The following is a 13,618-nucleotide window of genomic DNA, read 5'->3' as shown; positions in this document are numbered from 1 at the left end:
CAACTAGTCCATACCGTATTGGATGTATTAGAATTAAATATACAGTTACCAATCTTTAGAAGTTAAATGCAGCACAACATGTGAGTGATTTTACTTCTTCACCATCTCTACTTTAGCATGACACTCATTTTTGAGTGGACGTGGGTTGGTAGCATTACTGGTTGGACTTGTAAGTCGAGTGACCAGCTCAGTGTAAGTGTAAGTGTAAAAGTGGTGGCAAGACATAAAAAGCCAAACTAAAGTAAAGCTTGCTTTCAACATGGGGGTCATTTCATGTCTTTTCATCACACCGTCTCAGAATTGACTGATAATTTCTTCCCTTGACAAATACACTCTGAGATGATACATCCTCAAATGTTAGCTTCCTATACTCCCAAACACTGCACGAAAAGCAAGATTATCGGGCCCGTATACGCTGTGATACAGCCGCAAATGATCACCATTCCAGGCTGATCGCGGACATTCCCCCGAAATATCCGTCTGCCGCAAACGAACGGAATTTCCCGGAAAGGAACCTGCGAGGGGAGGGGGCCCATAGACATGTATACATGTCTATGAGGGGGCCGATATGTTTAGCATTCTCACCTCCCGCTGACCGAGGTGCGAAATGCTCTTATTAGCATATTGACTGTCAGCAGTCTAGCCACACACACCCTGCTGCAGCCATTGGTTGAACACGACAAGGAATTTAATTAAAACGTCTTGTGATGAGACGGAATGAGATTCTGTCTATAGGTCAGCTTTCAACTGACAAAACTTATCCCCTCCCATTTACAGCTATTGCCCCATAAAAACGAAATTAAAATGTACACGATAATAATTTAATTAACATTCTGTCTTTAGGGTTTTGCTCCGGGGTTATCAGATTTCTTGATTCACCTTCCGTTTTCAGAGTTCTTGCGACACTTGTCTGTCTTTAGGCTTTTGATTTCGGGGATATCACGATTCTTGCTTTGCCTTTCATTTTCAGAGTTCGAGGTTTGCAATGTACTTTCGAGGCTGTTCCACTCATATTCCGCAGCTTCTTCTCTGTAATGTTCTTGAGATTCACTTCTGGCATGTAATTATACAGAGTCGGGCTTACTCTGATATTGAGATAGTCATTTCGCAACTTGGGACATGTTTGCCACTCGTAAATATCTAACCTGTGCCTTTTCAGGTAGATTTTGAAATCTTACGCAAGATCCGAACCTGCGCTCTTCAGGTTAGTGGGTACCCATTGGTGCTGTTTCTAACCGCTTAGCCACCTTTTCTGGTAAGGATCAAGCTCGTCGGTATCATTCCTTCCTCCTCTGGGGTATTTATCTTCTGTTGCTGGAGCGTGCGAAATGAGATTGTTTAGTGGACTTATGTGACGTTTTAATTATGTTCACGTAAAGGCGCCCGAGGCAACATTAGAAACATTAGACTCGAATAATAAACGTTCAATTTCTAGTCTTTTTTACACGTAGTAAGTTTCAATAACACCATACCATTACATATCGACATTCACAGTGTAGTGGTCCCTGGAGAAGTGGGTATACTCTTAATGTATTCATACAGCACAGGATAAACACCCTGTTTTGAGAAGTGGGTATACCCAATGCTGACTGAAAAATAAGTGGGTATACTCCGTATACCTGCGTAAAGACTGGACTACACCACTGGACATTCAAGGAGCATGTTATGCTAGAAATGGCTTAGCATGGATGGGATGGGGAAAGATAACACCTTTCCATCCAGACGCAAATTTAGCTAATCGGAATCTGTAAGTGGTTGTAGTTGTTTTCAATCCAGGTCAATTCAATTAACATAACAAAACCTAGGCCTGGCCAAGGGGAAGGGGTGGGGGGGCTTTCACACCAATGTGGGCTTCTACGGCAATACACAGGGTCGAAGACTGTCGTAAATCCCACATTTCATGCAGTGAAAGCTTTTCTGTTTAGAATGTAGTTATTACTCGTGAAAATCACCTTTAAAATAAAACATTTTTCAGTCACTGGAATTTTTTTCTGATCTTTGAAGCTTAGTAACTTTGTCAAAAATACGACCAGAGTTCTAAAATGTGGCATGCTGATTCCATACTTCCTGTAGATTCCAAAACTGTACCTTATTTTGGATGGAATGGTGTAATATAGTATATAGAGGCCCAAACTTGGTTACATAATGTGCACACATGTATGGACACTTATAGAATAAATAGCATCTGATGGATCGAAGCATTTATATTAATACAGTGTCTAACCTATATGATATATTACATTTTTTGTTGTATTTTTTAGTTTTTTGTTGAATGTACATTAAAAGCATTATATTCACAATTACAAGTTTGTGTACCTTCCAGAATTAATTTTGTGAGCTGCAGATTTATTGTCACAAATTGATCCGCACTGTGTATATATGTCCAAAACGCATTCGTATAAGAATCCTCAATATCTTGGGATCATCTATAAGAAGCTACGTATATCATGGGATATATCATCACATTTTCACCACAAAATAGACTATAGTGCACTGTGGCCCTGCAGTTTTCATTCATAGAACGGAGTACATAATCAGTCGCTCTTTGAACTTCTCCCATAACTTCGCCAAAAATCCCCACAAATGCAAAGTAAAAGTAGCAGTCTGAAAAGCACAAGTTGTCATTCTGCGCTCCTGCAGCAGGCAGAATGAGCCGTGTGCTGTCTGTTCGTACGTAAGCTATTTCTAGGCGCATGTTGCGATAAACAGGCGCTAACATGTTGGTTCATCTACCCCTCAGTGTGACAGATGGTTAATGTACCTGTAGGCTGTCGTGTTGTATATTCGGCACGCTCCAGGGCCGCCACACCTCTTCTGTCCCCACTTCAGGCAGGTGGTGTCAATGAATGCACCGAAATAGATGGGGGCAGGTATCCCAGCTACACAGAAGCAAAAGTGAAAAGAACCCCATTTCAAACCATTCCAGACTTAGGGGAACAGAAGTTGCCTATGGTTAGAGATGCACTCTGCTGCTGACAAGCGATGATGTATACTGTATATGCATGAGTGCATTTCCTGTATTTATTTATACATGTTTGTATGTGTTTATGTATGCGTGGAGGCGTGCAACAATGCCACGTGGACGGGCATTGTACATACCTTGGTGGTTCATTTAGCGTAGCTTTGTCAGAGGGAATTCTAAGCATGAGGTAATGATACAGAGCCCGGTGCAATGGCAGAGATTTCACGTGGCTTGAAGTGCCACCTACAGAGTGACCAGACTAGATGACAGGACTTACCCAGGGTTCGAGTGGCGAGCGTGTAGAGCCCCAATGCAAGAGACTTCAGCTGCGGCTTAATGCACCTATCAGAGCAGAGTGCAGGCAAAGAGTAATGATCATAAGCATTGCATAACCATAATGTAATGATTGCTTGGGTACAGTGCTACATGCATACTGTAGTTGCTGAAGTGCATGACCTATTTTCCTGAGATTCAGAATAAAGAGATCATAAGATTCACTTTACATCGCAAACTGTCAGAGCGGCAAACAAATGGACCTTGCTGACATATACAGTATACAGTGACTGCTACGGAATTTCCCCTGGAGGCTCACCTGATGAGCAGCATATAACCAGGGGTCCCCCCCAGGGAGATGATGAAGGAAGTGATGACAGACAGGGCCAGGAAGTAGGGGAAGATGCTGTCGCAGCTGCTCCGGTGGGGGCATTGGCCCAAAATGGCTGTCAGGTTGCCGGTCTGGGGACCTGGTTCAGCAGCGCCTATGCATTTGCAGTGTCCAAACACCTGCAGAGAGATACTGCATTATGGACCTACAAATAGGGTAGTCGACCAAAAACTCACAAAGCATGCAGGGTACTTCAATTAATACACATGCCATTCTATCCTTCTTCTGCCCCTGACTGGTACATAAGATACAATTGTGATACGAACCAAAAGACTGATACTTTTTCAATGTCAATACTTCTTGCATACTGCAAAAATGCAAATAATACAGATTAACAAGGGTAACAATCTCAAAAGCAATATCAATAATATTATCAATATCAATGGTAGGGAAACAATTTTACTTTCGGGAACAAATGTTAGTAATTAACACGTAACTAATTAGTGTTAAGACATCTTTAATAACCAACTAGGTGGTCTTAACTTAAGCTTACTGATATATAGCAAGGATCAAAATACAAGGTTCTTAGCCTATTAATATACTGTCTAAATATGGAACTTATAGTGGTAAAATATTTGTGGAATAGGTATATCTACCTGCAAACCTTACTTTACCAACAAACAAACTATACCAGCCAGTCCCCCTTATTGTCTCACAACAAAACAGAGACATCTGTCAGAGACTGATGGAGGCTTATGAATTTGGAAAAGGTTTCTGTCTTGTGGATACACAAGATGGTTACTTTGGAGGGGAGTGGTAGGGTACTTTGGACGCCTGTTGCATGTTTTTGAGAAATGTTATTTTTTTCTAAATAAAAATCTGTCTGATTATATGGATATTAATCCTCCATTTTAGAACAGGGAACTTACGAAGGATGATATACAGGGGAGGTATTACTTGAAGTGCACACATTGCTTTTGAGCAAGTTTCCACTTTAGAACAGGGGCCCTACCCAGTCACCACTAGCAGCCTGGGTGAGTACAACTACCATTACTTGGACCTGCTGTGCCATTGCAATGATAATGAAACACTGTTTCTCAGTAGGAATACCTATTTTAATTCTTATTATAGATCAATAAGCTTAGGTTGAGACCAACTAGTTGATTATTAAGGATGTACCAACAAACAATGACATATTCATTGAGAATAAATAATTGGCGAATACAGGACTAATAAATGATGCTTAATAAAGACTTTTTTGGGCACTTATACAGACACATATTCGTCACACGTAAATGGTTTAGATATGTTCCCTAAACGAATGTGTTACCGCAACTTGATAATTAGTTGCAAACCATGCGAGATATGCGTTATGGTCAGTTTTGAATGTCAGTTTTGAATCCATTAGAGAGAGGGAAAACTGACCGTTTCCTTCCCAGATCCATTGGAGGCGGTGCAGCCTCCCAGGCAGGGGCTGACGTAAGTGATGCCGTCGTCCCCACACACTGGATCCCAGTCCTTTCCGGAGCACATGCAAGCCAAGTTGCAGTTGGCGAACAAAGAACTCTCGTTGTAAGACAACATATCCTCGCTTTGTGTGGGAACAAACATTGTAAGGGAAAAACAGAATTAAATGTATACAAAAGATGTGTTATTTATAACTTTTAGGTCAAGAGTAATAATAATGTTAATAATAATTCATATTTATATAGCGCTTTTCTAACACTCAAAGACGCTTAAGTGATTTGAAAGCTGCCGTTATGCCAGAAAAAGAATTATGACATAAAGCAGAAAGATATATATTCACACACACGGAAAGGCCACAAGTCATGACCTACCCAGAGTATGACACCGTAATGCCCATCACTTTGGCATTCTCACAGCCCATGGCAAAGAAGAACAGGGAGAGGAAGTAGCCCAGCAGTGAGGTCCCGAAGGCGAACTTGGCGGCAGCCATGATGCCAAACTTGAATTTCTTCATGATCACGCCTCCCAGGAACATTCCCAGGGCCACGGCAGGGATGTTGATGATGCCTGCAGCAAACATAAACGGCCCTCATGTAATATGCTAAGAAGGGGGGACGATCGACTCCCACAAACACATGCAGAGCTTGGACGCACTGCCAACTAGTCTGCAATGGAGGGGGGGGGGGGGGGGGGGGTGATCAAAGAGGGAATTCTCCTGTTCATATCAAAGTAACATCATCCAGTCCATCCATATTTCATCTGAAGTGGTCATGTCAAGGGGATGAGGATTTCTTTTGATGGTTGAAAGGACAGAGGATCTAGAATAGACACGCCTGTGCCAAACACACACAGAGACACACAAGCACACATACGCACACGCACACACACGCACACGCACACGCACACGCACACGCACACGCACACACACCATTCTGGAAAGGGGGGCTCATGCCTTCATAAGTGCATCTGAACATCAACAGCTCATTTTAAAATACAACCTTTTATCAGGCCTGTGCCATTAATTCATCTCATTTCCCCATTCTCTTTCATGTGTCACTTTCTAATTACAGGGACTCACTTTTTTGGGTCCCCTGAAGACCCATGAAAAAAGGGGGGAAAGCAAGTTGACAAGCATTAAAACTATTTCATTTTGACAAGTTAATGGTAGAGATAGACTGATGTATCAGTTCTGTCGATATATTTCGGCCGCCATCTGCCCCCTTTGTTGATGTTAGCTGGCACATAAGCCTTTGTTGATGTTAGCTGGCTAGTTAATGTGAGCTTCATCCATATTTTTGTTACCTTAGTCAGTGCCATAATTTGTGCCATTCATACATTTTAGAGACTTTTTAGAGATGTGTTGTAAGATCTTCTCGTTGCTTGTTGATTCTCTAAGAAGGTATTCACAAACTAACTCACAAATTTGAATTCCCTCTACGTATGTATGTTTTTGCATGATAAATTAATATTGTCTAAACATCGGTTATCGGCCACCGTAAGCCATTAGATATTAATTTTAGTATCAGCCTTAAAAAACGCATATCGGTCAATCCCTAGTAAATGGACATCTCCAGGGCCAGAGAATATGGTCGAAATAGAGCGAGAGCACCTACCCATTAGGAAGTTGGCCTTGGAGGCGGACTGTCCGTAATGCTGCTCGATGTATTTGGGCTTGTACGTGACCATGCCGATGAGTGAGTTAAACTGGATGATGGCTACACAGAGATATATGCAATACAGAGGATCACCAAGCAGGCTCTTCAAGGTGGGGAGGAATTCTGAAAAAAAAAATCAAATCAAATCATTATTCTGGTGAGCATCACATCAGACACAATTACAACTCAAGAGGACTTTTCAAAGATTATGTTTCATGGTTTGTGAAAGACTGAGTGTGAGTGGGAGACAACCAGCTGCGGTACCTTTGGCCATGTCATGGAAGTTTGCCAGCTCCTCTGGCATGTACTTGTGCTTGATGGTGGGGGCATCTTTCAGGAAGCTCGCCTGCTCCAGGGGGCTCTCGTCTTCTCGCCGGTCCTCCGGGGATGGCAGAGCTCTGGGCAGGAACCAGAAGGGCACAGCGGAGGCCAGGGTGATGACCCCTGCAATCAGGTAGCCCAGCCACCAGGCGCCCACCCACCGTGCATCACTGGGTGTGATTGTGATGGTCTCTTTGAGGGGATGTTGGGAGTGTGAAGAGGGGTGGGGGGTGGACATAGTGGTAAGATTAGACCATACCCTGAAGTGAATAGGTCCTTGAGGTTTGGAGAGTGTATGCAGCATTTATGATTCTGTACAGGAGTGTGATAAACATCCTTTTGCACACATGCAAGCAAGCACAGACACTCACACATACACACACACAAATGGAGGCTTACAATGTCAACACAACAGCAGCTGACTCTATTCTTTCATGGTATTATTCAGTTATTCAGTATTATTCAGCTGGCTAGAAACAAGAGTTCTGAAAGAATATGCTCCACAGAATCAGCAACGATTCTCATGCACTGTGACTCACCCATGTCAACAAATCCGACATCCACGTATATTTTGGCACAGAGAGATCCAAGCAGGTATCCAAACACCGGACCAATGATGGCTATAGTCTGCACACAGCCTGAAATGACATCAATTTAAGCTTTGAGCCTTGGTGAAACTGCTCTCTTAAAGCTTCAAATTTCACAAATAATGTATTGAACACAGGTTGATAAAATAACGTAAGTTACGAAGGTAACTATGGATCTGTGAGACCGAGGGATGACCGTCACTGTCTAAAATGGAATGATCACCGTTGGTCTGCCTATCACCGAGACATATGTCAAAAAAGTCATGTCCATGACCTCCGGAAGCAGAACAACACGCGTTAATAAATAACAGCGAATGCTCCCGATTCAGTCTCCTACCTTGAGCGCCTCAGGCTGTTCTGAGCGACAAAGATAGTGACGGTCATCCCTCGGTCTCACAGATCCATAGTTACCTTCGTAACTTACGATCTGTTTCGACCTCACTCTGACCGTCACTACGGTCTAAAATGGGATGACACATACCAAAAGAGTCGTGAGGAACCCAGAATTAGTTAAAACCTTAGTTAAAACCTTAATTAAAACCTCGCTCGGTCACGGACATGAGGGCGGCGTCGCCGACCGGAGCCGGGCGAGTTACGTCCACCCTGTAAAATCTAGTAAAAGTGCATGGCGTAGACCATGAAGCCGCTGCACAAATATCGTCTGCTGCCACACCTCTGAGGGCAGCCCAAGACGTAGCCATACTCCTGGTAGAGTGAGCCCTTGTACCCGAAGGGACCGGTATCCCCTGAGCCCTAAAAGCATGGGATATAACCTCCACCAGCCAATGAGACAGCCTCTGTTTGGAAAGCGGCAGTCCCCGCTTTGCCGCCCCATAGCAGACAAACATTTGAGAATGCGTCCCCCTCAAAGGCTGAGTCCGTGCCAGATAAGCCCTCAAGGCCCTGACTGGGCACAAAATGAGCAGCCTATCCTGCTCTGCTTGTGAGGCAGAGGAAGGCTGGAATTGGGTCAGCACCAGAACTTGGTTGATGGACCGCTGGTTGAGAACCTTCGGCAAGAAAGCTGGATTTGGCCAAAGTGACACACCAGTGCCCCCTGCCTGCCACCTTAGACAGTCATCGCTGATGGAGAGAGCACACAACTCCCCGACTCGACTGGCCGAACAGAGAGCCAGGAGAAAAGCAGTCTTAAGGGACAAAGATCGTAGATCAGCGTCTGCAATAGGCTCATAAGGACCTTCAGTGAGCAACGTGAGAACTGTAGGCAGATCCCAGCTTGGGGCCCGCAAGGTGCGCCCTGGGCGTAACCGGCGGGCTCCCTTTAAGAACTGGCAGATCAAAGGATGCCTACCCAGGGATCTGTTGTCTGTTGTCTGGTGAAAGGCCGAAATGGCCGAAGCATAGACCTTTATTGTACTTGCTGCCTTGCCTTGATCCAAATGGGACTGCAAGAAGCGTAAAACTTGTGGCACAGGGCAAACTGCTGGCTCAAGACCCATGCCAGCACACCAGTCTGAAAAGATCCTCCATCTGAGAGCGTAGCCAGCTCTAGTAGATGGAGCCCTGGCGTTATTGAGCGTCTCTTGCACAGACTCCTCTAGCTGCTCAGAGATGGACTCTGTAGGGGCCAAACCCATAGACGCAGGGCATCTGGGTTCGGATGCCAGATCCGCCCGTCTGCTTGTGATAGCAGATCTGCTCTGCACGGTAGCTGCCAAGGCTGACCCTGCAGCAGCTGGAGAAGGCTCGAGAACCAAGGCCTCGCCGGCCACCGTGGCGCAACCAGCAGGACTGAATGTTGGCCCTCTATGATCCTCTGGAGGACATGTGCTACAAGAGGGAGTGGAGGAAAAGCGTACAACAAGCCTGTTGGCCAGTCTTGAGACAGAGCATCCAGGCCCAAACTGCCCCCCTGCCCTATGAGGGAGTACCATTCCCGGCAGTGTGATGTCTCCGCTGACGCGAAGAGATCCACCTGGGCAACACCGTACCGCATCCAGATCTGGCTGATGACGGCTGTGTTCAGTCTCCATTCTCCTGGGAGTGGCCCTGTCCTGGAGAGAATGTCGGCTGCTCTGTTCTCCACACTCGGGATGTGCACTGCCCTCAGTGAAGAGAGTCGAGGCCATGCCCATGTCAGCAACTCCTCCGCCACCTGGAGGCACCGCTGGGACCTCGTGCCACCTTGGTGAGTGATATAGTACACTGCTGTGGTGCTGTCTTTTCTCACCAGAACATGTCGGTCTTGCAGCGCCGGCAGGAACCTCCGAAGAGCGAGATAGATGGCTCTCAGCTCGAGGACGTTTATGAGGTCCATCGTCCACAGGGGCTGCCACATGCCCCTCGCCGACCGCCCTTCCCAGACAGCTCCCCAGCCTGTCAGGGATGCATCGTTCGACACAACCTGTCTCCTGTGGGGAAGGCCCCCCAATGGGACACCTTGCAGGAGGAACTCTCTGTCCCGCCAAGGACGTAGAGCCTGGATGCAGGCCCGAGACACAGGCAGCCTCACCTGCCTGTCGTCTCTGGGATGGAGACGGAAAGCGTTGAACCAGCACTGCAGGGGGAAGCGCCCTCAGCAGGCCAAGGGGAATTACTGCTGCTGCTGCAGCCAGTAAACCCAAGAGCTTCTGGACTCTGTGAGCCGTGACGCGGCTGCCTAAGCGGAAATGCCTTAGCATGCCGATCAGGCTGTCCACTCTCCGTAGAGTGAGAGACGCCGTCATGCTGACTGAGTGGAGCAGAATGCCGAGGAATTCTGCCTGTTGGCGGGGTTGCAGGTTGCTCTTTTTGTGGTTCACTGTGAAGCCCAGAGATTGAATATGTGCCAGCACTGTGTTTGTGTTGCGCATTACCTGCTCCCGAGAGGGGGCGCAAATGAGCCAGTCGTCTAGGTAGGGCAGGATCTTCAGTCCTTGAGCCTGGAGGGGGGACAGCGCGGCTGACACCACACGAGTAAAAACCCTTGGTGCCAGAGAAAGGCCGAAAGGAAGGACCTGGAACTGGAACACCCTGCCTTGGAAGGCAAAGCGCAGGAAGGGCTGGTGTTCTTGGCAGATTGGGACGTGGAAATAAGCGTCCTTCAGGTCCAGAGATGTGAACCACTCCCCCTGTTGGAGGGATCGCATCACCACTCCTGTGTGGACCATCTTGAACGGCAGCACCTTGAGGAACCGGTTCAAGGCCCTGAGGTCTAGAACAGGCCGATGGCCGCCGTCTTTTTTGGGGGCTATAAAATATTTGGAATGAAATCCAGTGCGCTGTGCGCTGGGCGGTACTTCTGAGACGGCCCCTTTCAGAAGTAGCTCCTGGACCTCCTTGCCGAGCACGGAGCTTAAAACCGGGTCTTTTACGGACGTTACCCTGACCCCTGAAAATGTAGGGGGTCGCCGTCGAAATTGTATTCGGTAGCCCCGAGCCACCGTAGCCACAACCCAAGGGTCTGGCACAATGCCCTCCCAGGAAGTTCGTGTCAACTGGGATGGACAATCGACGGGCAACCCCTGCCTCCTATGCAGGACCGCCACCGCGGCCTGCACCCCTGCCTGCGCCCCGCTGCAGTCCTCGACGACTGGAATTTGGGGGCCTTCCTCGGCGGGCCGCACGAAATCGCCAGTCCTGTGGGGCCACCGGGATGTTAGCTGCTGGGGGAGGCTGGGTGGCCTGCTGCAGCCTATACCTGGTCATAGGCGGCCGGCCGGTAGTTGGACCAGGCCTACGGCACACACGCTGGACAGCTTCCCTCGATGCTGCCGCGCGCTCAGCACGCTCAAGCACCTCTTGGGATCCTGGGTGGAAGACATGCCCTGGTGTCAGGGGGAGGCTGCGCAGCTCCTGCTTCATGGCTTCCGGCAGGGAGGTTTGTGCCAGCCAAACCTGTCTGCGGCACTGTACCGCAGAGGCCATAGCGTCACCCACGTCACGCGTCAGCTGTGAGTGTGACAAAAGTGCTGCGTCCACTAGGGCCCTGGCGTCCTGATCGTCGGGGCTCAGTGTCTTCCGCAGAGCTGCCAGGGTGATGGCCAATGCATTACCCATACGAGCCGCTCGTGCTGATGCATTAAAAGCGCGCGTGGCCAGGCGGTCAGTCTTCGCGCACTCCTTCCGAGGGCACCGCGGATTGGGGGATACGCAGGAGAGGCCCAGGGACGTCCATGCAGCAACCCATGGCTCCACTGGCGGCATGTCCCCCAGCCCTGTCTCAACTGGTAACGCGGCAGCCCACATTAAATTGGGGGCGTTGAGCCGACTTACCCCATGATTACCTCAGTGTTGTAGCGTACTCGTCCGACACAGGTATACCAGGTGGTGGGTCAGGGCGGGAAACGCCCTCCCAAACACCTCCAACAGGAGCTGGGGTAGGTGTGGGCACCTGAAGGCCCAGGACCTTGGCCGCACTCAGCACCCGTTGCAACAAGGAGCCAACCGGGGCCTCCCCCGTCTCTGTGGAGTATTCAGCTGGCTCTGCAGATCCGGAATGCAGATCTCCCCCGAGGCTGCCCCGATCTGTGGTGTCGTCCACTGCCGTGTGGGGGGCGTAGAGGGACAATACATCTACATCGCCCTGTTCCTCCTCCTCACTATAGCTCTCAGGCCTGGATGAGAGGGGACCTTCCTGGCCAGGGGGCATGGAGGCAGATGGTGGAGCTTGGCCTTCCAGCCTGTCCATCCTCCGTAACAGAGCCTAGAGAGCCGAGAGGATCTGGTGCGACTCCGTGCTACCGCTTTCCGCCACCGTAGCTGAGGCAGGGCGTTTAGTAGGCCTGGGTGCCTCATCCTGAGCAGGCCCGTGGGGGGAGTCCCGCTGCCGGTCATGCGACCGCTTGTGCGTGCGCTTACGCCCATGCCTGCTTGAGAGGGACGGCTGGTCAGGGGATTACCGCCTCCCTCTCCTGCCCACCTGGTTGGCCCGGCGCTGTCGCTCCTCCCTGGAGAGGTCGCAGGCTGCCGTGCAGGGGTTGTCGACGTCCTCCAGCACGTGCCCATCTCTGGAACTCATGGAGGCCCTGCAGATCCTGCAGTAGTGAGAAGCCATCCGAAGCTGATGTCCAGCGTCGTCCTCCAGCAATCTACCCAAGTGTTATGGTGGCCCGCACTAGCGCACGAATACGCTTAGCAGGCGCACACTAACCCCACCAGCTGCAAACAGGGGTATAGGGTATGCCACAGGACCACAGTGGTGGCCCACACCAGCGCACAAATGCGCTTAGTAGGCGCACACTAGCCCCACCAGCTGCAAACAGGAGTATAGGGCGTGGCAGATAAGGCTATTGCAGAGGAGGCTCCTAATAAAAACACAGGAACACACAGCACAGTAAAATTATGGCCTGCACCAGTGCACGAATGCAGCTAGCAGGCGCACACTAGCCCCACCTGCTGAGAACAGGGGTGTAGGGCGTGGCAGAGGGACACTGCGGAGGCCTGCACAAGCGCTAAGCACCTAGCAGGCTGACCCAGTGAACAAGCAGAAGGCACAGCACAGTACACAGTGCACAATCACCAAACCAGCTGTAACAGGGGTACAGGTTATGCCACAGGAATACAACAGTGTCCTGCACAGTGCGTGGACGCACCTAGCAGGCACACACACAGTCCAAACAAAATAATAAACTACCTTCCGTGCAATGTCGGCCAAACAGCCACAAAATCACGACAAGAGAAGCGCTAGGCAGTCTGAGCAGTGTCAGACAGGCTACAAGATTTCCGGCTGCCCACAGCAGTAAAAACACCGAACACAAGTATTACGGCGGCCCACACCAGTGTGTGAACGCACCTTGTAGGCTCGCACAAAGCCCACGGCTGCGAACAGCGGTATAGGCACAATGTAAACAAACTCAAAATAACCCGGAAATCTAGCGCATGTAATTCAACAAAAAGGTTTACCTGAAAAAACGAGCTGAGCACAGCTCAAACACACAAAACCACATCAATTCTCAGGGGCACAAGGCACCTGTACCCTTAGGTAGCGAATTTTAGAAAATGGCATGTAATATCAGGACTTACCCGAGATATGTAGTCTCCTAGGTATATACTCACGTCTCGTATGAGGCGATCAAGGTGA

At 48.8% G+C, this 13,618-nt stretch overlaps 1 protein-coding gene across 1 annotated transcript in view; it reads right to left on the bottom strand.

The window, feature by feature from the left end:
* LOC308368133 (solute carrier organic anion transporter family member 1C1-like) overlaps positions 1-13,618 on the bottom strand; it is a 41,814-nt gene that overhangs the window by 2,932 nt on the left and 25,264 nt on the right. Inside the window, exons 6-13 of the mRNA XM_080842222.1 lie at positions 7,549-7,647; positions 6,953-7,201; positions 6,647-6,811; positions 5,405-5,600; positions 4,992-5,157; positions 3,555-3,745; positions 3,240-3,304; positions 2,762-2,879 (exon numbers count right to left, since the gene is read on the bottom strand). Coding sequence (XP_080698348.1) covers positions 2,762-2,879; positions 3,240-3,304; positions 3,555-3,745; positions 4,992-5,157; positions 5,405-5,600; positions 6,647-6,811; positions 6,953-7,201; positions 7,549-7,647 — 1,249 coding nt within the window. The remainder of the gene's footprint in view (positions 1-2,761; positions 2,880-3,239; positions 3,305-3,554; positions 3,746-4,991; positions 5,158-5,404; positions 5,601-6,646; positions 6,812-6,952; positions 7,202-7,548; positions 7,648-13,618) is intronic.

Source organism: Sprattus sprattus (assembly GCF_963457725.1).
Source record: "Sprattus sprattus genome assembly, chromosome: 7".
In the NCBI taxonomy this organism is placed as follows: Eukaryota; Metazoa; Chordata; class Actinopteri; order Clupeiformes; family Clupeidae; genus Sprattus; species Sprattus sprattus.
The sequence above is the reverse complement of the archived record's forward strand: the minus strand, read 5'-3'. Positions and strand labels throughout refer to the sequence as shown.